The 25,508-nt window shown below is 41.3% G+C and overlaps 1 protein-coding gene across 2 annotated transcripts in view; it reads right to left on the reverse strand.

Moving 5' to 3' along the window:
• Positions 1 to 23,761, reverse strand: part of DHX9 (DExH-box helicase 9) — a 41,074-nt gene extending 17,313 nt beyond the window's left edge. Inside the window, exons 1-16 of one of the 2 annotated variants that reach the window (XM_032779471.2) lie at positions 23,676 to 23,761; positions 23,296 to 23,416; positions 22,322 to 22,462; positions 19,374 to 19,491; positions 18,994 to 19,106; positions 18,362 to 18,510; positions 14,003 to 14,049; positions 12,605 to 12,741; positions 11,666 to 11,755; positions 9,875 to 10,036; positions 6,480 to 6,557; positions 5,891 to 6,082; positions 4,481 to 4,622; positions 3,852 to 3,934; positions 1,141 to 1,297; positions 398 to 498 (exon numbers count right to left, since the gene is read on the reverse strand). In XM_032779471.2, the coding sequence (XP_032635362.1) occupies positions 398 to 498; positions 1,141 to 1,297; positions 3,852 to 3,934; positions 4,481 to 4,622; positions 5,891 to 6,082; positions 6,480 to 6,557; positions 9,875 to 10,036; positions 11,666 to 11,755; positions 12,605 to 12,741; positions 14,003 to 14,049; positions 18,362 to 18,510; positions 18,994 to 19,106; positions 19,374 to 19,491; positions 22,322 to 22,462; positions 23,296 to 23,406 (1,821 nt within the window). In that variant the 5' untranslated portion in view covers positions 23,407 to 23,416; positions 23,676 to 23,761. Of the gene's footprint in view, positions 1 to 397; positions 499 to 1,140; positions 1,298 to 3,851; positions 3,935 to 4,480; positions 4,623 to 5,890; positions 6,083 to 6,479; positions 6,558 to 9,874; positions 10,037 to 11,665; positions 11,756 to 12,604; positions 12,742 to 14,002; positions 14,050 to 15,462; positions 15,550 to 18,361; positions 18,511 to 18,993; positions 19,107 to 19,373; positions 19,492 to 22,321; positions 22,463 to 23,295; positions 23,417 to 23,675 lie in introns of those variants that run through there. The other variant, XM_032779472.2, reaches the window with a different exon arrangement.
• Positions 23,762 to 25,508: the final 1,747 nt, after the last annotated feature.

Below are 25,508 nucleotides of genomic sequence, written 5' to 3' on the forward strand. Positions count from 1 at the left end.
ATAAGGTTTCTGAAAATGTTTTAGTGCAACAATGTTGCAGTCATTAAAACACAGCCAGTGAATTATATACAAATTCATTTGATACCATTGTTCTGCTGTCTGACCACTACCTCTGTCCCCGATTAGTTACTCATGCTCACCCATTGGTCTTTGTATAATAATGTAGGAATAATACTTTTCTGAAATACTGCAAATATTTAACCCTCAAAGAGAATCTGAAAAATTTTATTATACAGTACTATAATTTAACTTGGTTAAATTGTGTTCTGTCCCTAACAGGTCAAATGCCTCATTGATGTCCAAGTACGAAAGGAATACAGCAATGCATGCATGACATTGGTGCGCTGGTTCCAGCCAGTGCTTGTTTAATTTACATAGATAAACAAGCCCAACATACATCATCATCTTCACCACCTTCTTCATCTCTGTCTTTCTTCTTCTTATCCTTTAATGGAGGAACAAACTGAGTCATCTGAATACAGTCTTCCAGAAAATACTCTGCAGGGACAGATCCATCAAGTTAGTACAGAGGACGCCCATCAACTAGTCACATAAGGTTAACTAGAGGGACATATTCTAACCATAGCTCTACACAGGCCCTTCCTAAAGATAGCCATGAAGTTTCAAAAGAGCAGGCTGAGGACTCAGAGTTTGAAGCTAGCGCTGGAGACGAGTGCTTGACTGACAGCCTTGGAAACCAAACTCCTCGATTTATCCAAAGAATAAGTACAGTATGGGCAATGGCACTACAAGCTTCTCCACACTCTCCCACCATTGTTCCTCACCCCTGACCAGCTAGCCTGTCCATTCAGGCTCTTTCCATGTATTTTCTACAGGAGTTTTTATACTGGATCATTTAGGCTGGTTTATTCAAGACAATAGATGTATGCATTATGTAGAAGCAACTCATTTTTAAATCACTATCACTATCTAACCCTCTACGAGAAACAGTGAAAAAATTCACTCTGTAGTAGCTAATGTTCTCTGACTTCTCTGCTGACATGGGATATAGACCAGATCTCAGGACACGCTGAGATTCATTTGACCTGTTTAGGCTTTTTTCCCTTCTACTTTGTGCAAGATTGAAAAGAGAATGAATAAAACCAACTACTCAAAATACATGCTCAGCCAGTGTGTTACCTTCGACTGGGAAGGTTCTACCATAGACCTCAATGATGGGGCAATTGAAGAAGTATTCACAGAACATGCTAGTATCAATAGTGGCAGACATAAGGATAACTCTGATTTCAGGATATGCCTCAACCACGTCTCTCAGCACCACCATGAGGAAGTCCGTCTGTATATAGAGAAAACAGGAGTGTTAACCAACTAGCCAAGGCTGCCAGAAACATTTTCATTTCTCCAGTAACCCTAACAATAGATAAGCAACTATGTAATTGCCTATTCATATGAACAGCACTTATGTTGCCTTCTGCTAAGAACCTTTCAAACTAAACTAACTTCTGAAAAACAGCTAGCATACTGGAGAATTAAGCACCTAGTTATCAACTGTTCATTTTCCCCCTACCAGATTAGACTATGTTTCAGTTGCTTCTAGACTGCCTCCTTAAAGTGGTTTTGACTTCCATGTCAACAAGCTCAGAATAGTTCGTTTGCACAAAAGAACCCTTTGCGGTTCTAGTTTCCAGTCCTCATTAAAAAAAATACAACTGAACAATTGCTGTAGTTCCACACACAGGACGTTCTACAACTGTAAATGAGAAGGGAGGTAACTGATGTGGCACCATGAAGTGGTGATCCATACTATGAAAACATTTATTGGTTTAAGTCTGACTTATCTGTTTAACTTACCCTGCATTCAGACCACCTCTTAGTTTAAAAAACATCAATTCTGTACAAAAATCTAACTACTCAATACAACAGATGCCCTTAATAGCATCTCTCCTATTAGAAGAGGAAAAGGTGCATCTCATCCGGTCTGGATGCCACAAATGCACGTAGATTTCCTTGTAAGAGGATTCATAGTACAAATGAGGAATTTAACTTTGACACACTGAACTTTAATCACGTGACAAGATTCAGCTTTCTCGTGTGGCAAGCTGAAAGATACCATTAATGACTGCTTCTTGGAGCACCTAGTCCTGGAACCCATAAGGGCAGAGCCAATCCTTGATTTAATCGTAAGTGATGTGTGGGATCTGGTCCAAGAACGAATATAGATGAACAGCTCAGTAATAGAAACCATAATGTAATTAAATTTAACATCCCTTTTCGGGGGTGGGAGTAGGGGGGACGGGAGAGAAATTCCAAAGAAAGGGGAATGACAAAAATGAAGAGGTTAGTTAAATGGAAATTAAAAGGAACAGTCAAGATTAAAATGCCTGCAAGTTGCATGGAAACACCACAAAGGCTTAAACTGTATGTATACATCAAACAAAAAAAATAGCAAGAGGACTAAAAAAACACCACCATGGTTAAACAGAATAAGAGAGATGGTTAGAGAAAAAAAGACATCCTTTAAAAATTGGAAAATCAAATCTTATTGAGGAAAACAGAAAGGAACAAACATTAGGAACAATTAGGAAAGGGATAGATAAGAGAAAAGCATGATGCCACTTAATAAATCCATGGTATACCCACACTTGGAATAATGCATACAATTCTGGTTGCCCCATCTCAAAAGAAAAGAAAGAAGCTATATCAGAATTGTAAAAAGTACAGAGAAGGGCAACAAAAATGATCAGGAATATGGAACAGCTTTCACACAAGGAGAGATGAAAAGGACTGGGACTACTCATCTTAGAAAAAGGATAATTAAGGGTTGTTATGATAAAATGATGACTGCTGTGGAGAATGAATAAGGAAGTGTTATTTACCCTTCACATAAGAACTAGGGTTCACCCTATGAAATTAATAGGCAGTGGGTTCAAAACAAACAAAAGGAAGACATGTTCACACAAATGCTGAGTCAACCTGTAGAACTCGTTGCCAGGGGATGTTGTGAAAGCCAAAATTACAATGGAGTTCAAAAAAAGCAAAAGATAAGTTCCTTGAGGGTGGCTAATAACCCACTGATAGACATAAGATGGTAAGGGACCCTGGGACTGGATGACAGGGGATGGCTCACTCAGTGAACTGCCCTGTTCTGTTCACTCCTTCTGAAGCATCTGGCACCAGCCACTATCAATCAGAAGATAGGATAAATAGACTAGATGGATCACTGGTCCAACCCGGTATGGCCATTCTTATGAAAACCAAGGAAGATTCAGGTAGATTTAAAAAAAAAAAGAAAAGAAAAAAAAAAGAGTTTTAATTAATTGTGAATAAATTCAGCACAATATCCCCACTTTTATATTAAATGTTGCTCATTTTGCAGTACTTTCAGGTTTTCAATTTGTTGCAGATTTTTGTACTGAAGATGAACTACTGCATTGTAGTTGTCAACTTAATATGCTAGTACTTAAGCCACAATCATCAAGTGGTATATTACTGTAGATAAGAAAATGGAAGGGAAGGACAACAAAATTTCAGCCTGTCCAATTTTCACTCTTATCTTCAGCACTAAACCACTTTGTACAAAGAGTACTTCCACTGTAGTGCTCTATTTGCTAAAGAAAGCCAAAGGTGTAGGAGAGAGTCCTACTAGGACCTATAAAGGGACGTAAGAAGAAGCTGTGAAGCCTTGATCTTCAGCTGGAAACATCTCAGAAGTATTTCAACCAGTACTACAATTGAGAACAATTACAGAAGACTCAGATCCATAAAATTTAGTAAAATGCACAATTCCCTTTCACATAAGACAGGAACGCATACACAGCATTCAGAGTAAACACTAAGCAAAACACAAAAGACCTGGTAAAGCAATCCAGATCTCCAGCTCAGTAACTCACATTAATGTCTCTCTCATGGATCTCATCCACAATAACATGACTAATTCCACGGATTCCAGCCTCCAGTTTTCTTAGGAGGACACCTTAAAAAAGGAATTCACATTAATGGGGATAGTAACAGCTGAATGTTGAGATGGATCACAGCAGTTCAAACATTTATAACAAAGCCTCAGCTATGCTTTTATGAGCGTTGCCAACATCAGTTTACATCAAGAACTGTGCACATTTTGAAACCCTTTGTCTAAACCCCACATATACACCTGTATGTAATGAGGAGAGGAGGCCCAAGTGTTGAGACTAGAGAGACCACCTCTCCCCACCCACCACCTCCCCATCCTAAACTTCAGGTGGCTACTTCTCATCTCACTTAGAGGGAATATTCTGGATAGGGTATCTGATCTGTATTCATTCTCAAACCTCTAATGAGCCCAATGACTAAATTATACCGGAACACTTCTCTTTCTGTAATTGGAAAAAAGTTTGCTGAGTAGGTGAACAAAACTTGTGATTTTCATTCAGATTCTCCTGAAAACAAGGACTGTTTTCTCACTGTCATCAGTGCCACTAGTGCCAGGCATCTAAGCTGATACTCAGATATTAGGCTGGTTGGGTAACAAAGCAATACAGACCTACAGTGCAGAACATCACACTGGCATGGGGGCGGGGAAGTACAGATTCAAATCGTACACTGTATCCACAGCTTTGCCCAGGTTCTTCTCCTCTCTCATACGACACACGCTCTGCCACGGAAACTGCACTGATCCTCCTAGGCTGAGAGGTGAAACGATTTTTGCACATTGTAAAGATGAAACTAAGCAAATTTACCTATTGCATAGACCTACAAGTACAGAGAGACTGGAGAAGTTAGCTGTGCCCTCTCCCCAAACTTTAATGTTGCAGGATAGTCATTTAAAGACAAATCTAATTGATGAGCACGCAAAAAAGATGAGAACTACAATCTAAACTCTTAAAATACTCATGAAAGTACATTACTAACAGCACTGGCTTGAGCCATGTATAGTTTGGGTAGGTAATATGAAAGTCCTACACAGCTCTGCCAGTGCACCTCAAAACATTTCTATCTGAAGCAGACCCTGCTGAACAATGTGAACAAACAGAAGCTGGATGCAAATCAGTAGCTGCTTCTAATGGACAGTATCACACTGCAGACACTGCAAGAAGCAAACTACTTAAGATGGGAATGGAGGAAACCAGATCACCAGAAAGGTGCAAGCCCAGCGTTTTCCTTAAAAAATGGTTCATTTTGCATAGTTCAGCTGATTTCCATAGGCCCCCATATCCCTTATCTGCTGGATCCCACTTCTTCAGATAACCAATAGGTCTGACCTGCCCCACCTATCAACTAGGACAGGGATTGGCAACCTTTGGCACGCTGCTCGCTAGGGTAAGTACCCTGGTGGGCCGGGCCAGTTTGTTTACCTGCCACGTCTGCAGGTTCAACCGATCGCTGCTCACACTGACCACGGTTCGCCGTCCCAGGCCAATGGGGGTGGTGGGAAGTGGCAGCCAGCAAATCTCTCAGCCCATGCTGCTTCCTGTAGCCTCCATTGCCCTGGGATGGCGAACCACAGCCAATGGGAGCAGCGATCGGCCGAACCTGCAGACGCGGCAGGTAAACTAACTGGCCTGGCCCACCAGGGTGCTTACCTTGGCGAGCCATGTGCCAAAGGTTGCCAATCCCTGAACTAGGATATTCCAATTCTAAGTATCAGAAAGGACTGCACTATATATGCAGGTGCAGAGTTTTCTAGTGCTGCCCACGAAGATTATTGCATTAAGTCTTATCAGATACCCACTGCAACATGAATAATCATTACACAGACACATGCATAGTGAGTAATGAATTTAGTGTAATCAGTATAGCAGATGTTTTCACAACTGTCTAGAATGTGATTTAGTTTCTCCAGCCTTCGTGAACTGTTTTAATTACATTCAGATTTAATAGCATGTCCAGATGGGTATTTTATCATAATCCACCATGAGACCTAAATAATTTCAATTCATAACACATTCCTCACTTGTGTTACTACAATGTTGCATTCTGCAGCTTTGCCATTTTGGATGTATTCATCCAGGATGTACTGTGGAACCTGTGTGGTTTTGCCACAACCAGTGGCACCACGAATGACGACAACAGGACTGTGATGGATTGCATCAAGAATTTCAGTCTCAAATTTCTTCACAGGCAGTGTCTCCCTCTCCTGTAGAATCTGAAAAGAGACCCAGACCTTTCCTGTAATATTCAGCAATCCAACTCATTCTGCTCCCTATCTACATCAAGAGTGTCCTACTCTTGGAAAATATGTACTCTACTTCACATTAGTGGGATCTGTGAACCTGAGAGATCTCTTCCTGCAAAACCCATAATGGTAGCATTCTTGAACTTGGGCAAAACATATTAAAGCAACCATTCCTGCAGCAGTAGTGCTCCATGCCTCTGAAAGCACTTTCCAACAATCCCAAGTAAAACCCACAATCCCCAGCACAAAGAATTATCTACTGCGCTCAGAAAGAGCAGCAAGTCCAGGGCTAGGGTGAAGAAAATCACAGCAAGCATTGCTTCTGCAAACTTACCAGCATGCCAAAAATCACAGGCAGCAGACTTACCCTCTGTAACTCTTGATCCTGCTCCAGGCGGTACATGAGATCATTTTTCAAGTCCATGCTTATCTGTTCTGGGGTGGCCTGGAAAGTACACAAAGGGTTAAGAGACTCGTTGGGAGGACATCTGTTTACATTTACAATGAAAATAAACCACATTAATGCAATAAGAAGTTAAGTGGTACTAATGCAGTGTTACCACAATAACCTTAACTTTGACCCATTACCAATACTGAATATTTGGATGATGAAGTTATATGTGCAAATCTGTAGTCATAAAAAGATGCAATTTGAAAAAATCAGGAGTACACTATCAATATTACTTTGACAGTCCATTATCAAAAGACATTAAATGCCTGCCACTTCCAAAGATAGGACAGGGAACCAATGGACCAGGAGTTTGGTTGTGTATTTATCACAAAGATCACATGCAGTAATCCTTCATGTTAGAGCATTAGAATTCCATATGAAAGCTGACTCAGGGAACAGGTTATTTCCTCTCATACCGCAAAAGAGACTTACTAGGTCTTCACTGAGATCATCAGCAGAAATATTTTATTTGAGACAGTGTGCCAAATCGCAGCTTCCTACTCTACATAACTTTGGATACAAGAATATAAAAGTCCATTTTCATCTTTTTTTTTAAAAATTTATAGTAAAAGGCCTTTTGGAAAAGGCTACTGTAAAGATGTGAGGTTTTATTTTTTAAAACCATGATAGTGAGGACTTAGCTTCACCTTCTGATCAGTGATGACTGAAGAACGCAGCCAATTCCAAAAGAAACAGGATCTTTTCATCTAGTTCCCTGAGCTATCCTACCATTTCTTTACCTACCTAGACCAGCATGGTAGAGTTTGGATGGGCCATTTTTCTAAAAAAGTTAGTTTTCCCAGAAAGTTTTCAGTAACAATCTAACTCTCTGTTTTAGGCTTAGACACAAATGCATTGTACTCTGAATAGAAAAACTATACATCAAGGAACAGCTGAAGTCATCACTCTGATGGCAATCTTTCACATGCATCATCCACAGATTAGCCATTCTGCACAAAAGGGCAGGATGCAGTAAAAACCTTAGCTGAACTACCACCTCCAATACTTAATAAGTAGGGCTGCCGATTAATTGCAGTTAACTCACGCAATTAACTAAAATAATTAATCGCCGTTTTAATCGCACTATTAATACATTTCAACTGGTATTTTATTGTTTAACTATTTTTGGATGTTTTTGTACATTCTCAAATATATTGATTTAAATTACAACACAAAATACAAAGTGTACAGTGCTCACTTTTATCATTTTTACAGTGCAAATATTTGTAATAAAAATAATAAATTGTATTTTTCAATTCCCCTCATACAAGTACCATAATGCAATCTCTTTATTGTAAAGTACAACTTACAAATGTAGATTTTTTCTGTTACATAACTGCACTCAAAACAAAACAATGTAAAACTTTAGAGCCTACAAGTCCACTCAGTCCTACTTCTTATTCAGCCAATTGCTAAGACAAACAAGTTTGCTTACATTTGCAGGAGATAATGCTGCCGGCTTCTTATTTACAATGTCACCTAAAAGTGAGAACAGGAGTTCACATAGCACTTTTGTAGCTGGCATTGCAAGGCATTTATGTGCCATTCGTATGCCCCTTCATGCTTCAGCTACCATTCCAGAAGACATGCTTCCATGCTGATGACACTTCTTACAAAAATCATGCATTAATTAAATTTTGACTGAACTCCTTGGGAGAGAATAGTATGTCTCCTGCTCTGTTTTACCAGCATTCTTCCATCTATTTCATATTCAAGGAGTCTTAGATGATGACCCAGCCTACGTTGTTCGTTTTAAGAACACTTTCACTGCAGGTTTAAGAATAAGTGCCTTCAAAAATCTGAGGGGGACGAGCTGTGGAGTATGCTTTCAGGAGTCTTAAAAGAGAAGCACTCCGATGCAGAAACTACAGAACCTGAACCATCAACAAAGAAAATCACCTTCTGCTGGTGACATCTGACTCAGATGATGAAAGTCAACATGCACTGCTTTAGACAGTTATCAAACAGAACCTGTTATCAGCATAGACACTTCCTCTGGAATGGTGGTTAAAGATGAAGGGACATGCCGGCTACAACAGTGCCATGCGAACATCTGTTCTCGCTTTCAGATGACACTGTAAACAAAAGCAAGCAGCATTATCTCCCGTAAATGTAAACAAATTTGTTCGTCTGAGTGATTGGTTGAAAAGAAGGAAGATAGAGTGGACTTGTAGGCTCTAAAGTTTTACACTGTTTTATTTTTTAATGCAATTGTTTTATTGTACATACTTCTACATTTGTAAGTTCAACTTTCATGACAAAGAGATTGCATTACAGTACTTGTAGGAAGTGAATTTAAAAATACGATTTTTGTTTTTTAAAGCAAATATTTGTAATAAAAAATATAAAGTAAGCACTGTACACTTTGCATTCTGTGTTGTAATTGAAATCAATATATTTGAAAATGTAGAAAACATCCAAAACTATTTAAATAAATAGTATTCTATTATTGTTTCGATCATATGATTAATCTTTTTACTACCACAATTAGTATTAAAAATTAATTGTGCGATTAATGGTAATATTAAATATAGTCATAAATCTTTCAACTTTGCTACTAAAGGATCAATTAATCTCCTTTGCAAAAAGGAAGCTGCATCCTGCCGAGCAAATCTTGTGAGTGATATGAAGTATATGTTCAATTTGCAGTATCATTCAAGATCTTAATTACAAATACCTCTCAAACTTGCATTTACTGGACTGTTGCTAGGGCCGTGTTTTGAAAAACAACGCATAATTGTTTCAGCCAAGCAAGCAAAGCTCAGGGAGGAGATAAGGACATAAACCGCATCAGAAAAATAGAAAAACAAGACTCTTGCTATGGGTATCCTATTTTGACCAGGTTATGTTGGTACTCAAGTCAAGCCAGCTGCATCCGTCAAGCCAACATTTCCTTTTCTTTACTAGGCCACATCATTGTTCTCTATGTAGCTGGAAGCCATGGAAAAGCAGACTGGTAAGAGATTGACACCTGCTTGAAGCAGTTTCTCCTTTCAAAAGCAGGATTCCTGGGGATTGGAAAGACAGGCTGAGAACAGTTATAAACCGAAATTTAAAGAAGCCTATATGTTTGCCTTATAAGTTAATGGGAGCTGTTTAAGGGCTGCAAAAATGATAGTGTGAAACAAAATGGCCAAATAGGACAAGCAAGGGGCTGCTGTCAGATAGCCAAACCCAAAATCCATTAAGTCAATCCAAGAAGTCCCATGGATTATTGGAACTTTCCCCAGAAACCTGGAAAAATGCATTTACAAGTTCCAGGAACATGCAAATAGGAACAGATCCATTCTAAGAAACTGCCTTAGACTTACATATGCCAGAGGACCCTCATCAATATTGCAGCTGGTCCAAGGGTTCCAATTTGACTGAGGAGGTGACCATGGGACAACTCCCATTTGATTCTGTCTCACAGATGGTTCAAAATGGGCCAGCTTTCCAATGTTGAGCGAAACTGGATAGCTTGGATCTTCAGGCTACAAGTTCAGAAAAATTAAAAAAAATGTTTAATTAAACTGTAAGACTGATGGGGAAAAAAACAGTGTAATGAAGTGTCTGAAACAGGGCTGCCGATTAATCACAGTTAACACATGCAATTAACAAAAATTGCAATTAAAAAATTGTGATTAATTGTAGTTTTAATTGCACTGCTAAACAATAGAATACCAATTGAAGTTAAATATTTTTGGATGTTTTTTCTACTTTTTCAAATATATTTATTTCCATTACAAACACAGAATACAAAGTGTACAGTGCTCACTTTATATTATTCTTGATTCCAAATATTTGCACTGCAAAAGTGATATACAAAAGAAAAAGTATTTTTCAATTTACCTCATACAAGTACAGTACCATAATGCAATCTCTATCGTAAAAATGTAACTTACAAATGTAGATTTTTTGTTATATAACTGCACTAAAAACAATGTAAAACTTCAGAGTCTACAAGTCCACTCAGTCCTACTCCTTGTTCAGCCAATCATTAAGACAAATAAGTTTATATTTATATTTATGGGAGATAATACTGCCCGCTTATTTACATCACCTGGAAGTGAAAACAGGCATTTGCATAGCACTTTTGTAGCAGGCATTGCAAGGTATGTACATGCCAGATATGCTAAACATGTGTATGCCCCTTCTTGCTTAAAAAAAAATCATGTGTTAATGAAATTTGTGAATAAACTTCATGGGGGAGAATTGTATGTCTCCCGCAATGCGTTACCTGCATATATTTCATGTTATAGCAGTCTCAGATGACCGAGCACATGTTCATTTCAAGAACACTTTCACTGCAGATTTGACAAAATGCAAAGATGGTACCAATGTGAGATTTCTAAAAAGATAGCTACAGCACTTGACCCAAGGTGTGGAGCATGTTTTCAGACGTCTTAAAAGAGCAACACTCTGATGTGGAAACTATAGAAACCAAACCACCAAAAGGGAAATCAACCATCTGTTGTTGGCATTTGACTCAGATGATGAAAATGAATGTGTTGGTCCACACTACTTCGGATCGTTATCGTGCAGAACACATCATCAGCATGGTGGTTGAAGCATGAAGAGATATATGAATCTTTTGAGAATCTGGCACAAAAGTATCCTGCGACACTAGCTACAACAATGCCATGTGAATGCCTATTCTCACTTTCAGGTGACATTGTAAACAAGAAGCAGGTAGCATTACCTCTGGTAAATATAAACAAACTTCTTTGTCTGAGTGATTGGCTAATAAGAAGTAGGACTGAGTGGACTTGTAGGCTCTAAAGTTTTAGACGGTTTTATTTTTGAGTGCCATTATTATTTCTACATAATTCTACATTTGTATGTTCAATTTTCATGACAAAAATGGCACTACAGTACTTGTATTAGGTGAATTGAAATATACTATTTCTTATGTTTTTACAGTACAAATATTTGTAATCAAAAATAAAGTGAGCACTGTACACTTTGTATTCTATGTTGTAATTGAAATATATTTAAAAATGTAGAAACCATCCAAAAATATTTAAATAAATGATATTCTATTATTGTTTAACATCGCACAATTAATCTCATAATTAAGTTTTTTAATTGCTTGACAGCCCAAGTCTGAAGCATGCACCCACCTGTGGCATGACCTCAAGAGAAAGCTCCTGTATGATGCTATTCAGTTGATTTTCCAAATCAGGAGAGATCATCACTTCATAAGGTTCTACCTGTGAAATTAAAAATACTACAATAAAAACCCAAGATATCCACAAGAACCTCACTGGAGAATATGTTGAAACGCTAAGAGGCTTCTAAGGAGAGAGAAGCGAAAAGGGACACTGACAGCTCAGAACTCATATTTATTAAAGGTACTTTTTTTTACAAAATTTAAGTTCAACAAAAATCTATGTTTTTAAAAAAACTGTTTTTTGTTTTTTTTTAAATGAACATGTAGACAATTCTTTCAGTGTTTGCAGTCAAAATACTGCAGTACTACTAACACAAGAGAACCCAAAACTGACTGGTCTGCTGACAAGTTAAATCAAGTTTGCCAGAAGCTGGAAATGGGAGAGATGGGATGGATCACTTGATGATTACACCTGTTCTGTTCATTCCCCCTGGGGCACCTGGCATTCACCACTGTCGGAGACAGGATACCAGGTTAGACGGACCTTTGGTCTGACCCACTATGGCCGTTCTTATGTTCTTAAGTTGAAAAATAGAGATTTTTTATTTTTAGTTTTACTATTGTAGAATGTGACCACAAACAACACATACACACACACACACCCTGCCCTTTCAATATGCATGCATACCTCTCTGTTGCTCCAAGCGCGCAGGTGCACATACATACATACATACACACACACAAATACACAAGCAGTTACTTCTCTGTTCATCCCAGCCACTCATCTTTCCCCAGATCAAAATCAATCTCTGGTTCTGAAGATCAGAAAATTGCATTAGCTTCCCAAGCATTAAACATAGAGCATAAGCAAACAGGGACAAATTTACACCAGTTTAGTGCTCCTTCTGACTCAGAGGAATAGTATCTGCTTCTCCTATAGCAGACTCACTGTTTCTCCTTCCTTCTTCTTTGTCTGCCCAGTGTAGGGTTCGATGACACCAAGATGGTAGAGCTGTCTGACCAGGGACAGAGCACAGGACTGTGCTGCCAGCTTTTTGTTTGATCCATGCTCACGAGCAAAGATTCCTGTAGCACACAAACATTAAGGTTATAGTAGCCAATGATGCATGTTGTCTGTGTGGGTAAACAGCTTTAGCATAAGATAGCAATATAAGATGGGTTTAGTGCTACTTAGAAGCAGATTTCAGTAATGATCCCTACTGAGAAGAGGGACTTCAGCTCCAGCCAGGCTGTAACCAACAAAAGTTAATTCACATTACAGTATTCACACAAGCAGGTTTACCTTATAGCACTCAGCCTACCCAGGCTTAACAGGGCTTTTTCCACAACACTTGTGACAGCCACGACTCCCTTACAGCACTCACCTGGACCAGGCTATGCTGCAGCCCATTTTCAATTTCAAGGCATCAGTCTACAAATCCAGTAGAAACTTGACACTTGTTTTTCTTGTGTCTTCTAATACCTAACAGTTTGGTCATTTTAAGGCATCACATTACGTCAATTTTACTGCATTAGGGACATTATAAAAAGATCAATTGACTGGTGAAGTTTCTAATTGTACAGATATCTGCTAAAGTTCAAATCACAAGACTAAGACTTGTGTGCTGGTATCTTTCAAAAAGAAAAAAAACACCAAACACCACACAGCCCACAGGTTTCTAACTAGCTGTTTTGAAATTATGTAATTTTTGTGATTCTCCAAGGTTTCCCCCCACCTCACCCCTCGCCCATCTTCCTCCATCCTAGTCCTGTATACGTCTATCCTGGATCACTGACTAGATACTTAACCTGAGCAAGGAGGCTTCTTGAATGGTCCTACTTCTAGCTCTTTGCTTGCTTTGGACTTTACTGCAATAGACTTCCATGAAGACAGAGGCCAGCTCGTTAAAAATAATTTCTAAAAGCAATAATTCAAGCAGTGCAATAACACGAGATACCTGCATCTCTCAGGTGGTTCAGGGCCAAGAGTCTTAAGCTATTTCAGCAACTAGATATATGGGTATTTGAAACCACCATACACTATGTAGCCAGTTATCACAGGCCATCCGTTTACAATGTAAAAGGGAAAGGCCTATGTGTTTAATGAACAAGCAGCTGAAAGGTTTACTGGGGGAAAAGGTAAAAACATTTCCATAATAGCAGTCAATGGTGAGAAACTTCACACCATTCAGCAAGCTGCTTACGGGGACCCACTGGGGCACTGGCAGCAGTGCATTATTGCATGAAACACCATCCAACCAGTGTTGGATGTACTCAGAATTATGCTCATGTTTCTCTGCTCTAAGACCGATAACTAGCCAGACAGGAGGAAAAGGAGGACACTTACTTCTGCCCAGCTGCTTGACATAAATGGTCATTTCTGCAATAAAGCTCCTGTAAACACACAGAGAGACACAGTTAAGGCTTTAATTCCTGAGAGTGGCTGAACCCGACATTTCCAAGATGGCCAGGCTTTCCAACTGTTTAGACAAAGCTTATCAAAACTCAATTATAAAACAATTATTTCCTCCTTAATTCTAGAACAAATGAAACATTAACTTTAAAGTGTGTGGTTTTTCCCTTTGAAAAACCTTGTACAGTGATAACTTCTCAATCGTGAGATCTGCTCCCTGTGTATTTTGAGCAGCAGATTCATACTTCAACAACTAATGACTAAAATAAGATTCCGGTGCTTTTAATCCCATAAAAACTAATTCAGCTAAGTAAACTGGATTCTAGTTTGACTGATGCATCAATTGTTCCAGTTGCAGATCCAGATTCTTCCTTTATTTGTTCCCTATGCAACTTGACAGTTAATGGGCAACACCAAAAGAAACCACATGCACACTCACTCAGTATTTGGACTGATATACTAGTAAAAATGCAGCTTAACTTTTGAACTGAAGAATGACTTTGAAGGACTGGCAATTGGAAAAAAAATCTGGTAATGTGAATATGTCTGATCTGGATTCATGAACACATATACTCATGATGTCATTTTACAGTTACTTTTCAGAACAGAACCTTAAGAAACTGGCAGAACAAGACTGAACTATCTGAGGAGCCTTAAAGAGGATGGATGGGGCGGGGTTGGGAGGGGGAGAGGATATCTTCACTTGTTTACCCCAGCATCAAGGTATACATGTTTCAACACAAGAACAGGCTCCTACCCTGCCTGGAATCAAGTGGTGAAGTGTGACCAAACAGGCAGATAACAGAGTTGCTTTTGAATTGTAGTCAATGGTTCTGCTAACAAGATTCTTATATGCAGTACTGTCTAACACTGAAATGTAGAGCAATCTGCTCAGATTGCCCTAATTTCCAGGTGTTCTGGCTTTGCCTTCAGTCAGAACACAAACATTCAGACTGCTAACCATATAATAAACTCGTTAAAGAGACTACTGGTACATTGATTAAGGCTGTGAATTTCAGAGACACTTAAGGGAGTAAGACACCCAACTTCCACTGAAATTCAATGGGAATTGGGCACCTTTCTCACAAGTTTTGCCCCCCCCTCTTTTTTTTTTTTTTTTTTTTAAAAATCACAGCACAAATGCATGTTCAAAGATTAGAAATTAAAACCATGATGTTATAACTTTGGGTTTAAACTTGCAAATCTGATCCAAGTTGTTTGGGCTCTAACAGATGCAGTTCCTCTCTGAAAACTATGCCTCTGGTGCTTCCACTGCTGCAGGCAGAACCTTGCAGCTAGGACACAGACTTGATTTCTCGCTGTAAATAAAACAAAGGTTAGGTGAGGATTTAAGTTCAATGTTAGACTCCTTCCTGCACCATCAGTGAACTGACCTTCAGGCACAGCGGCTTCATGAGTCAAAGGCCACTGGCTCTCAGGGATACAACAGCCACCCTTTCATTAATGACACCGATGCCAGTATGTTTCTCAGCCAGGCTTATAGTCAGCACTCAATCTCATTCTCCTCCACCTAAGGGGGGAACAGCGACACCAGAAATCAGTTTACAATAGACTCCCATGTGATTGCTTAGTTCAGCCTAAGCAGAAGCACATGTGTGAATGAGCACAGATCTCTGGTGTCGCCGTCTGCTACCCCTTTCAGCATGAAACAAGCAGCAATGCTGTACCCAGACTGCCAGTGAAGTCCCCAAAAGGTAAAAGTCTTGTTCCATCATTTGCTAAAATATTTGTTTTGTAGTCTGTGCCCCAGAAGGTTCTACATTTACATTCCTGTTACTCAAAATAAACTCTTGATTCCAAATGTATGCTATCATCAAGTACCTGTACCCACTCAGTTTTGAAGGGACAGTGACAAAAAAAAAATCCACTGAAGAGACATTTCTCCTTTAAATTTTCTCACTTATGGAAGAGTAAAACTGACACTCAATATAAAGAACATTAAAAAGATCAGAACTGGCAAGTTATACGTAGACTTGGAAGGATTAGCTTTTTATTGGTAAATGTCAGCAAGTTTAGATTTCATCATACACATACAAATGGACAAAAGACATTACCATCAATAATCATCTAAATTTACAGATAAGCAAAGAAAGAAAAATGCTGCCTGAGAACTTACAAGGAAAATAACCTTAAATCAAAGTGTATCTTTTGACATGTGATATTTACAATTTGTGTTTGGTTTCTAAAGCTTTAACTTTCTGAATCTCAGTGTCTGTCATTAAACAACTGTCTGACACACTCAGTTTTGTACACCTGAAAATTTAAAATATTGATATTATCTTTCAACATTATAAAAAAAAAAAAAAAATCTAAAACTGAATTCTGCCAAGCCTAGTATATGTGAGGATTGGTGCTTCCTGAAAATACTACTATCACCCTACTTCTTCAATCCAGAGATATGGTGCAACTATTCCTCTGCTTTTACTGTGTGTGTGTGTGTATATATATATATATATATATATACACACACACACACACCAGAAGGATTCACCTAACCTGCAAATTTACTCCTGGCCTCATATTAGAATAGGTCTGAAGAGTCAGATCCACTGTAACAGGTTTCTCTCACAATCCACTCTTTCCAACATGCTGATCCACACATGAGAGTAATCCATACGAGCCTTCCTGGGAGTAATAAATACTACACCCTGGAATGCTCTTTGGAAGAACAGCAAGCAGGCTGAGAAACATACCAGTACCAACCCCCCCCCCCCACTTTCCTCAACTACATGGATTTTAAGGTCTCTACCCACAAGGAATCCATACCACCACATACACAAACAGCAACGTGCAGATTACAGAAGTAAACACTCTGCTGAACAACACTTAGAACTTGAATTTTATAAGTACTCAGTAGTATATAGTTAATCCTCACCCCATTGATTTGAAAGAGGTAAGTGCCCAACATTTGGAAACTGAAATGGAAGTGAACTGACTTGAAGCAATGCCAATACAAGGTTTACATGAGTACCAGGGTATCTTGATGTCAAACACATAATGTGTTCATGTATCTGAAAAAGATTTTTATGAAAATTTCCCACCATTAATAGGAATTGACTGGAAAGGTACTTCAGAGTTCCTGGCAATCTTCTGTGATTAGATCAAGGGATATTGGAATCAGAGAAAACAAAAATCCAGCTCTCTCTCTTGATAATAGCATAACCTTCAGAGAACACATTTAGGATGGCAAAGAGCACAGCAGCTTTCCAAAAGGCTTATTTATACAGAACTGATGTATTAAAAAAAACAAAAGTATGATAGTGTTTCTCACCACAAAAAGATTCCAGTAAGAAGGAAAACAGACTTTCCCTGCCACAAAAAGTTTCACTTTTTTGGGGGGGGAAGGGGCGGGGCAGGGGCTGAGAGAAAGGGGGAAAAAAAGGTGTCCCAAGTTTGGATGAAAACTCAAAATTGTGAATTTTTCCACAGAATGGAAAGAATTCCATTTCAGAAGAAATGAAATAGAATTTTTCAGCTTGCTAGCTCACTCCCCAGGGAGCCGAGCAGCCTGGGACCCTGACTGGTTGGCCGGAACTCAGGTTGGCCAGACTTCCTGGTTTCTGCCAAAACTTTTCAATGCTATCACAACACATTCCCACAGAACACTGATTCCACTGAATCAGCATATTCCAAAGGAAATTTTCAACCAGCTCTAGCGTAACAATTCTTAAGTCTCCATTAGATACATTCCCTGCTTAACCTAATTGAAGCATTACACATTAAATTAATGTTTCCTTAATGCATTTTATAGTGAGTAGCACAAATGATTATTTACTGCTGGGATAATCGCCTAGCAATCAAACTGAGACCTCCCAGTTACCCAGATCATAGCAATATCACCACTATAAAATGCAAAACAAAAGGCATTTCTTTAAGAAGGTGCCAAAACCATCAGGCAAAGATTTCTCCACAGGGTCATCCACATCCCAATGTCAAGGATCTCTTCCCCCTCCCTCCCAAGGTCCAGAACAGTAGTCGCCATTCTTCTAACACACTGGATAGGACACTGCAAAGCCAAAGGCATTATTTAAAATCAATCGAGAAAGGAAAAAAGGAGCTGCTGAAGATTAACATGAGGCACAATCCCCTCTTTCCAGGGACTACTGCTCATTGCCTTTTTTAAAGAGCTACTGACTCAGGAACAAAGCTTTCCCACACAGGACTGCAGAGTACTACAAACTAGATCAATAGGCTGGCTCCCAGAAAGGATTCCTCTTGCCCACAAATGTTTCTAACCCTGGTTACATAAGGATATGAGTGAAACTAGCAAACCTGTTGTGATCAGGCCCCACTTGAGTGTATTTATATTCTCCCTGGACCTTCTCCTTTTGGAAAAACTGGTTCAGACGCGCCTTAGCATTCTCCAAGGTCCAATTTCCATGAAGACCAGCATTTAAATCCACTTCTTCTGACTCCAAGGTCTAATATTGAAAACAATTTAAATTTACTGGCTCTAACTGTAAAGTTTTGTTACAAGTATGTTTAAAACAAAATATAAAAGTTGATTTTCCCAAGTAATTGGTCAGCATGCCACGGAATAGTCAGGAATTTTCACAAGAAATCTAAGTGTCTTTACCACCTCAAGACTATTTCCGCAGACTGCCATAGCAAAGAGTCTGTATAAACAATAATAATGTTGATACGAGGACAATCTGACCATCAGTGTACCCAGAATTATTCTGTCACTAATTTAAGACAGTAAATTAGTTACACTGGTTAGCAATGTGTTGAATGTTAACAGTAACCAGCTAGTTTCTTCACTGATAGATCTTCTGCCAGTTAAAAAATTACAAAATACTGAACTCATAAAAATTACAAGCCTGGCTGCAAACTCTAATAAATCATTAAAAAATGTGGAAAACACTTGTTTCAGAGCTAAAGTAGAATTAGGTATGTTAACTTACAGCCTGTGCCTCCTGCTCCTCCTTCCTTGAATAGTAATCCTTCAGATTGGCTCCACGGTCCCACTGAGCCCCACCATAGCCAGAGCTTCCAACTCCAGGAGCCGGACCACCACCTAATGACGGAAAAAAAAGTTAACCCCTCTCCTAACAATTGTGAGATGCATGCTGAGAAGTCAGGTGCTCTGAAGAGGAAAGAAAAATCTGAACTGTTCCCAGCCACGCCTCAGAAATACTCAATTACTTTTAGCTATTTTCTTTATGAAGAAACACACATAGGAGACATTGATACTACAAGGTAAAAAATATTCCACGCGTACGTGTGTGTATATGTATATAAATAAATAAATATAATGAAAAAGTTACAGATATTCAAGTCTTACCTGTTTCACTCTTCAGTGCCAAATGTGGAGGAAGAGGTCCGCCCAGAGTAGAAACACGTTCACCAGCATCTCCCCGTGCTTCAGGCACTATTCCATCCGGAGCATCAGCAGCTCCTGCCTGGAGAAGGGAAACAGCCCATGAATAGCAATGCCACCAACTTCATATAAAATGACGGAACTTTTCACACAACATTCATGTCAGAAAAGTTGTCATAAAATTTAAAGATAGGTTCGTTATATAACGTTGTCAGAAGCTTCCATTTAAAACATTTAAAAAGCTTGACTGCTGAGCATTTAAACTTTTTCAGGTGTCCTACTAAAACTCACAATTTAACATTCCTAGTTGCTTCAAGCGACAAGAAAAATGTGCGTTTATGGCCCATGGCTTATATCCATGATAAACAGGATACACTGAATGCACTGTATAATTACAAAAAGAACATTATTAATATTGCAAAAATCAAGCACTCAAAAGTTAAGCAGTTAGCTAGACAACCTTAATTCAGCCCCATTATACATATGCATTATGATAGTCTAATTACACAATCACATATAGTTTTCCAACAGGACCTCAGTCCATTCAGCTAGCAGAAAGGATCTGCTCTAGGAATGTTGTGTAGTGAAAGATTTGTCCCTAAACCACCATTCTTCATTTGCTGTAAAAGTTGGAAAATGAGTACCTATTGTGGGTTCCAGGACACAGAGGGCCTAAGCCCGCTGGTAGCTAAAGGCCTTCCCCTGGCTATGGGGGAGGGGGACAGTGAACCTAGGCCACAACTGAATACTGGGGACAACAAATGAAAAAAAACAGAGATAGGAGTGAAAAATCAGGGAACTGGAAGGGGGTACCGAGCGGAGAACCCCTGACAACACCCATGACTGCTCAAAGACATCCAAGGAGTCAGTGGACACTGCCCAGGGGAAAACTGCTAAGAGACATGACTGCACTAGGGATCAGAAGTAGGTCCACAATTGCAGAGCAACCCTCTGCAAACCCCCTCCTGTGGTCAAATTCCTCTTCTGACCATCTTGACCAGCACCATTACAAGGTGCACAGTGAATGAAGTACGGGACTGAAGGAAGATAAAGTATAGTCTCATGGTTAGTGCAGGCGAATGCTGCCTGGAGAAACAGATTCTAGCCTTGCTTATACCACAGAGTACCTACATGATGCTAGGCAAGTTACTTAAACCATACTTTTCACAGGTGGCCATTAACTGAATGTTCCTCAATTTCTGAGTGCCTGACTTGAGAGACCCAGGGTCTGATTTGTAGAAGTACTGAAGTCAATGGAAGTCTGTTTCATAATGCTAAATATTCTGAAAAGACAGGTCCCAGGGGCCTCAAAATGGGCACTCAAGATTAGTGACTACTCTTGACCCTACTCACTCTGTGCCACAATTCTCCACCTGTAAAATAGGGATAAGATGACCCTCCCATCTCACAGAGGTTTCTCAGGTGCTGTCAACCCTGCCTATAATAAATTAGGGCTTGAAAATGCACTCACCAGTAGTGAGCAGGAAGCTTTTCCTGATGAATAGGATGATCAGAGCTACAAATTTCTTCTGATCATCAACTTCCATTAAAAATAATCTTCACAACTATGGGGTCTAGACTCTAACCAGGCAGAAATGATACAGTACCGTTTGCCTGGGTCTACAGACTGCTCCAATGCTTCGGCAAAGCTACGAGCAACAGACCAAAAGACAAGATTACCATCAATTTACAGCTGATATTCAGTGTCCTATGGCAGACACATACAGTACTTGACACTCTTACATCACAACTGCTTGACCAAACTATGACCAGTGCCAGAGGTATCCAAAGGGAAAGACAACCTAAAAGCTGCAGAAAGCCTTTGCTTCACAGGAAAAGGGCAATATGGCAGAGGACATTAAACCCATTACTGGTTTCATGGCACAGCAATGAAAAATAGCTTATAAAACTATTAGAGCAGTCATAAGAGACTAGCTTCTGCAATCTCCTCCAGTATATATTCCTAGGGGAATTCTGCACAAAAAGTTAAAAATTCTGCATATTTTATTTGTCAAAACTCCACAATATAATCACACCAGTTTCAGTTATTTGTGGTCATTTATTTCAAAATACTTGTCAGCAAGGATGTCTGTAACAATACAGACAACAAAAAAAGATTCAGGAAATGTTTTTTGACAAATAGATTCCTTACTAGGCATATTAATACAGAACTCTGAGTAATAATTCATTTAAACTACAATACAGAACTGAATTTCCCACACCCCTCAGAAGCAATACAAAGACTTCGGGGAGTCAGGGGTAACAGAGGAGCGCAGGGAGAGAAGCAAATTGCTGGGAATTAGCCTGGGTGTGAATTTGAAGGGTTGTTGGGTATGGGTGGGAAAAGTATGGAACAGGGGTTGTGTGTGTGTGGGTGGGGGGACTGTTAGGGAGCTTCCCTCCTGCAGATCCTGGCTGACCCCTAGCCTTTCCCATTCAGTCAGGCACATCTGCCCCTCTCCCCATGTATTCCTGTAACTCCATGTTTCCCTCCACCCCCACTCAAGACACCCACTCCCCTGCATCCCCATGTGGCCCTGCACCCCTCCCTCTGTCCTCATGCGTCTCTGTGCCCCCAACCAGCCAACCCTACCCCCATCCTCATGTCACCCTGCGCCTCCTCTCCCATTCAGCCCCTGCCCCAGTCTGTCCTCCCTCACTAGCCTTTATGAGCCCCCATCTGACCCCCCCAGCAGTCTGATGCTATCTGTCTCTCCAATAGCCCCTGTTCCTGGGTCTTCTACCTTGCCTTAGGCTTTCCCCTTCCCGGAGAAGTGGCTCTGACATTTAGATCCAGAGATCCCCGATTCAATCTCTGCTGCTAACAACCTACCTAGCAGCACATCACAAGTTACCACCTGAGAGAATCAAACCTGCTCTCCTACATGACAGACAAGGACAAAGACACTTACCCCTAAAGCTGGAATTTCTTCACTCTTGATTTCATTCAACCGAACTAAGTAATTAAGGAAGTCCCTAGCAGCATTGCTCTGTGCATCTTTCTTGTTTGTGGAATTGCCCATTCCAGTGTAGTTAAAACCTTCCACTCGAACCTGCAACAGTCAAAAAAACTGACCCTCAGGTAAGTGTTTACAACATCAAAACCTCACCATGTCAACACCCAACCAATTCCAGTGGACTCTCAGCTATTTCTATTCATTCCTGGCTCCCTTGCTAGCTGAGCATCTTCCCCAGAGCTGATATGTGGGTCTTAACTTTTTAAGTGCTAGCAGCTTTTAGCCATGCCAAAGGCTGTGCACATAACCCACACCCCTTCACCATTTCTTTTCTGCCTCTGGAGGCAGCAAGCCATTCAGAATGTCAACATTTTTATTTGGGACAACAGCTGGACTGAAATGGGGTTTGTTATGCTGGGACCTGTCACTGGTTGCCTCAACCAGTTCTTTGCTCTATAGATAAACTGAGCATAGACTCTGGTTTTGCTCAGCCAAAAAATGTGAAGTGGCAGACGCTGGCTAATTACACTAATAAGGCCACTCATGGTAATTAGCGAATTTTCCAAGGTGGTGACACAATACATGAAAGGGCTGGGCCTGCAAGCAGAGCGACCCAGGCACCGCTCCCACTTTTAGGGTGAGAAGAGGAAAAGGACGAGGTAGCAAAATGGCCCTTGAGCCAATGCTCCTTTCCTGGACGTGGGGAAGCAGGCGGAAGCCCCGGAGCGGGAGCCCATGGCCGGGCGGTGCTGGCAGCATCCTTGACTGGCCCCTTAACGGCAACTTGCGCAGCTACGTTTCAGGCCCGGCCCTAGGCGGTTACATCACGCGCCTGCGGCTGCCGGCCCGGTGTGTGGAGACGAGCCGCGCAGAAGAGGCGCCGGGACCGCTCCGACGCCGCGGTGAGGGGCCCGCGCCCAGGTCCGCACCTCACACATGAACTTCTGCCGGTTCTTGTTGCCCACGGCGCGGATCTCGTAGGTCGGTGTCACCTTCCTCTTGCCGCACCAGGCGTACAGGAAGTTCTTCACGTCCCCCATAGCGCGGGCTCTGCGGGGACAGCGCGACCGTTAGCGCTGCTGGGTCACAGCAGGGGAAGGGGCAAGAGCCGCGAGCCTCTCCAGCAACTGGGGGTAACGGTAGGGGGAGAGCGCAGGTCAGGCCCAACAACAGCGCATGCGCACAAACAACATGCACGCAACGGCACCACGTGGGCTATCAGGACCCTCTTCTTGACCCAGCCCCGCCCATCTCCTTACGGCGCATGCGCAGGCACCCGCCCCACCGCACAATGCGGAGACGCCTGTACTTGTCCCGTAGACGCAGCCTGTACCCGGTTTCGGCTGGGCAGGTGCGGTGAGGCGCGAAGCACCTCGCTCGTCGAGCGCCACAAAATGGTGGTTGTGGGGCGCATGCGCATAAGGAGTATGACCAAAGGCCACCACGGTTGAACGTAGGGAGCGGCGCCCCCAGCGTCGTGCGTGGTGACAGAGGGGCCGCAGGGCTCCCCGTTCCGGGCGCTCCAGACCCGACCGCTGTCAGCCTGCGGGGGAGCCTAGACTCCCGCTGCTGGAGCGCGCGGCCAAGCCACCCTAGGCCCGCACTGCAACTGCACGGCCCCGGGGCGGCTCGTGCCTGGAAGGGAGCGGAGCCTGAGCCCTCGCCCCCACCCCCTGCTGTTGCCGCCGTACTGGGGCGGGGGTTCCTGGCGGCTCACACGGATCCCTCTGGTTTTTGCAGTGGACACGAGCCCGACCTTGCGGGCAGCCCCGGGCTGGCGGGAGCGCTCGGGCCCTGATGGTCCCGGGACAGCCGGAGTTACACAGCGGCTGGGCGCTTCAGTCGGCCTGCTTAAAACTCGTGGGTTGGGTTTGTGGCGCGTATTTCACTTCCGTGAGCAGGTCACACTTTGAATAAAAGCTGCCTTTGTTGCTCTCCCTGCACGCAGCGGGAGTGGAGCTTACGGGCAATGTGCTGAGATCTTCCCAGAGTCTTCCTGCAAAGCCTGGGAAAACGAGATTGTTTTGGGGGAGGGAGTAGAAGTTTCCATATAAAATACAAGCTGTATTAAAATTAAACTTTAAAAAACAAAGCAACTTTCAGACTTGCTTTATACATTTAAAAAAAAAAGGAGGGGGGGAGCCCAGTTATTAAAAAAAGGAAAGGTGTCTGTGAAAATGCATGAGATGAAAAATGAGGTGTTAAAGCTTTCTGCAGTTACAGGGCTAGGACTGCTAAACTGAGACAATAGGAAGAAGGGGAGGCATTTTAGAAGCAGGAGAGCAATAGTAACTGTCCTAGTGAAACACAGAACAATACATTTTTCATCACATATGGGGGATGATGAAAATTCTGCTGGGGGAGTGGTGTAGGCTGGAATGGTGTAAAGCAGTGGCTTGCAAACTTTTGTACTGGTGACCCCTTTCGCATAGCAAGCCTCTGAGTGTGACCCCCCCTTATAAATTAAAAACATGTTAAAATATATTTAATGCCATTATAAATGCTGGCTACAAAGTGGGATTTGGGGTAGAGGTTGACAGCTTGTGACCCTCCGTGTAATAACCTCAGACCCTGAGGGGTTCCAACACCCCGTTTGAGAACCGTTGGTGTAAAGGTTCTGCTGCAAATAGAGTGACCAGATGTCCTGATCTGGGGCTTTTTCTTTTATAGGTGCCTGTTACCCCGAGCCTCTGTCCAGATTTTTCAAACTTGCTATCTGGTCAGCCTAGCTGCAACTGAATTTCAGTACAGAATCTCAGCCAAAGCTGGGTTTGAGTATAACCAGGGCACCTTACAAACTTGGGCTTGCTTAAACTAAGATTTCTTGTAACCTTTCACAGGGGGAGAAGGTCCTACACTGAGATGCAGTAAGAACGCAGTCCTGCAAGTTAAGCAGTCTAGCCCTGATTCATCAAAGCACTGATCCACATACTTAACTTTAAGCAAGTGAGTAGGACCATTGAAGTCACTAAGATATTCACTCCCTTAAAGTGAAGTATATGCTTAAGTGCTTTGCTGGATTTGGGCCAGAGTGTTCAGTCCCTCCATGGAGGGAGCAGAAGGAAAACCAAAGTTGGTAGAACAGTGCTTTATTGGAATATATAAAATTTGTAACCTCATCCCATAGAACAGGGGTTCTCAA

This window comes from Chelonoidis abingdonii, chromosome 7 (genome assembly GCF_003597395.2).
Source record: "Chelonoidis abingdonii isolate Lonesome George chromosome 7, CheloAbing_2.0, whole genome shotgun sequence".
NCBI classification, from domain to species: Eukaryota; Metazoa; Chordata; order Testudines; family Testudinidae; genus Chelonoidis; species Chelonoidis abingdonii.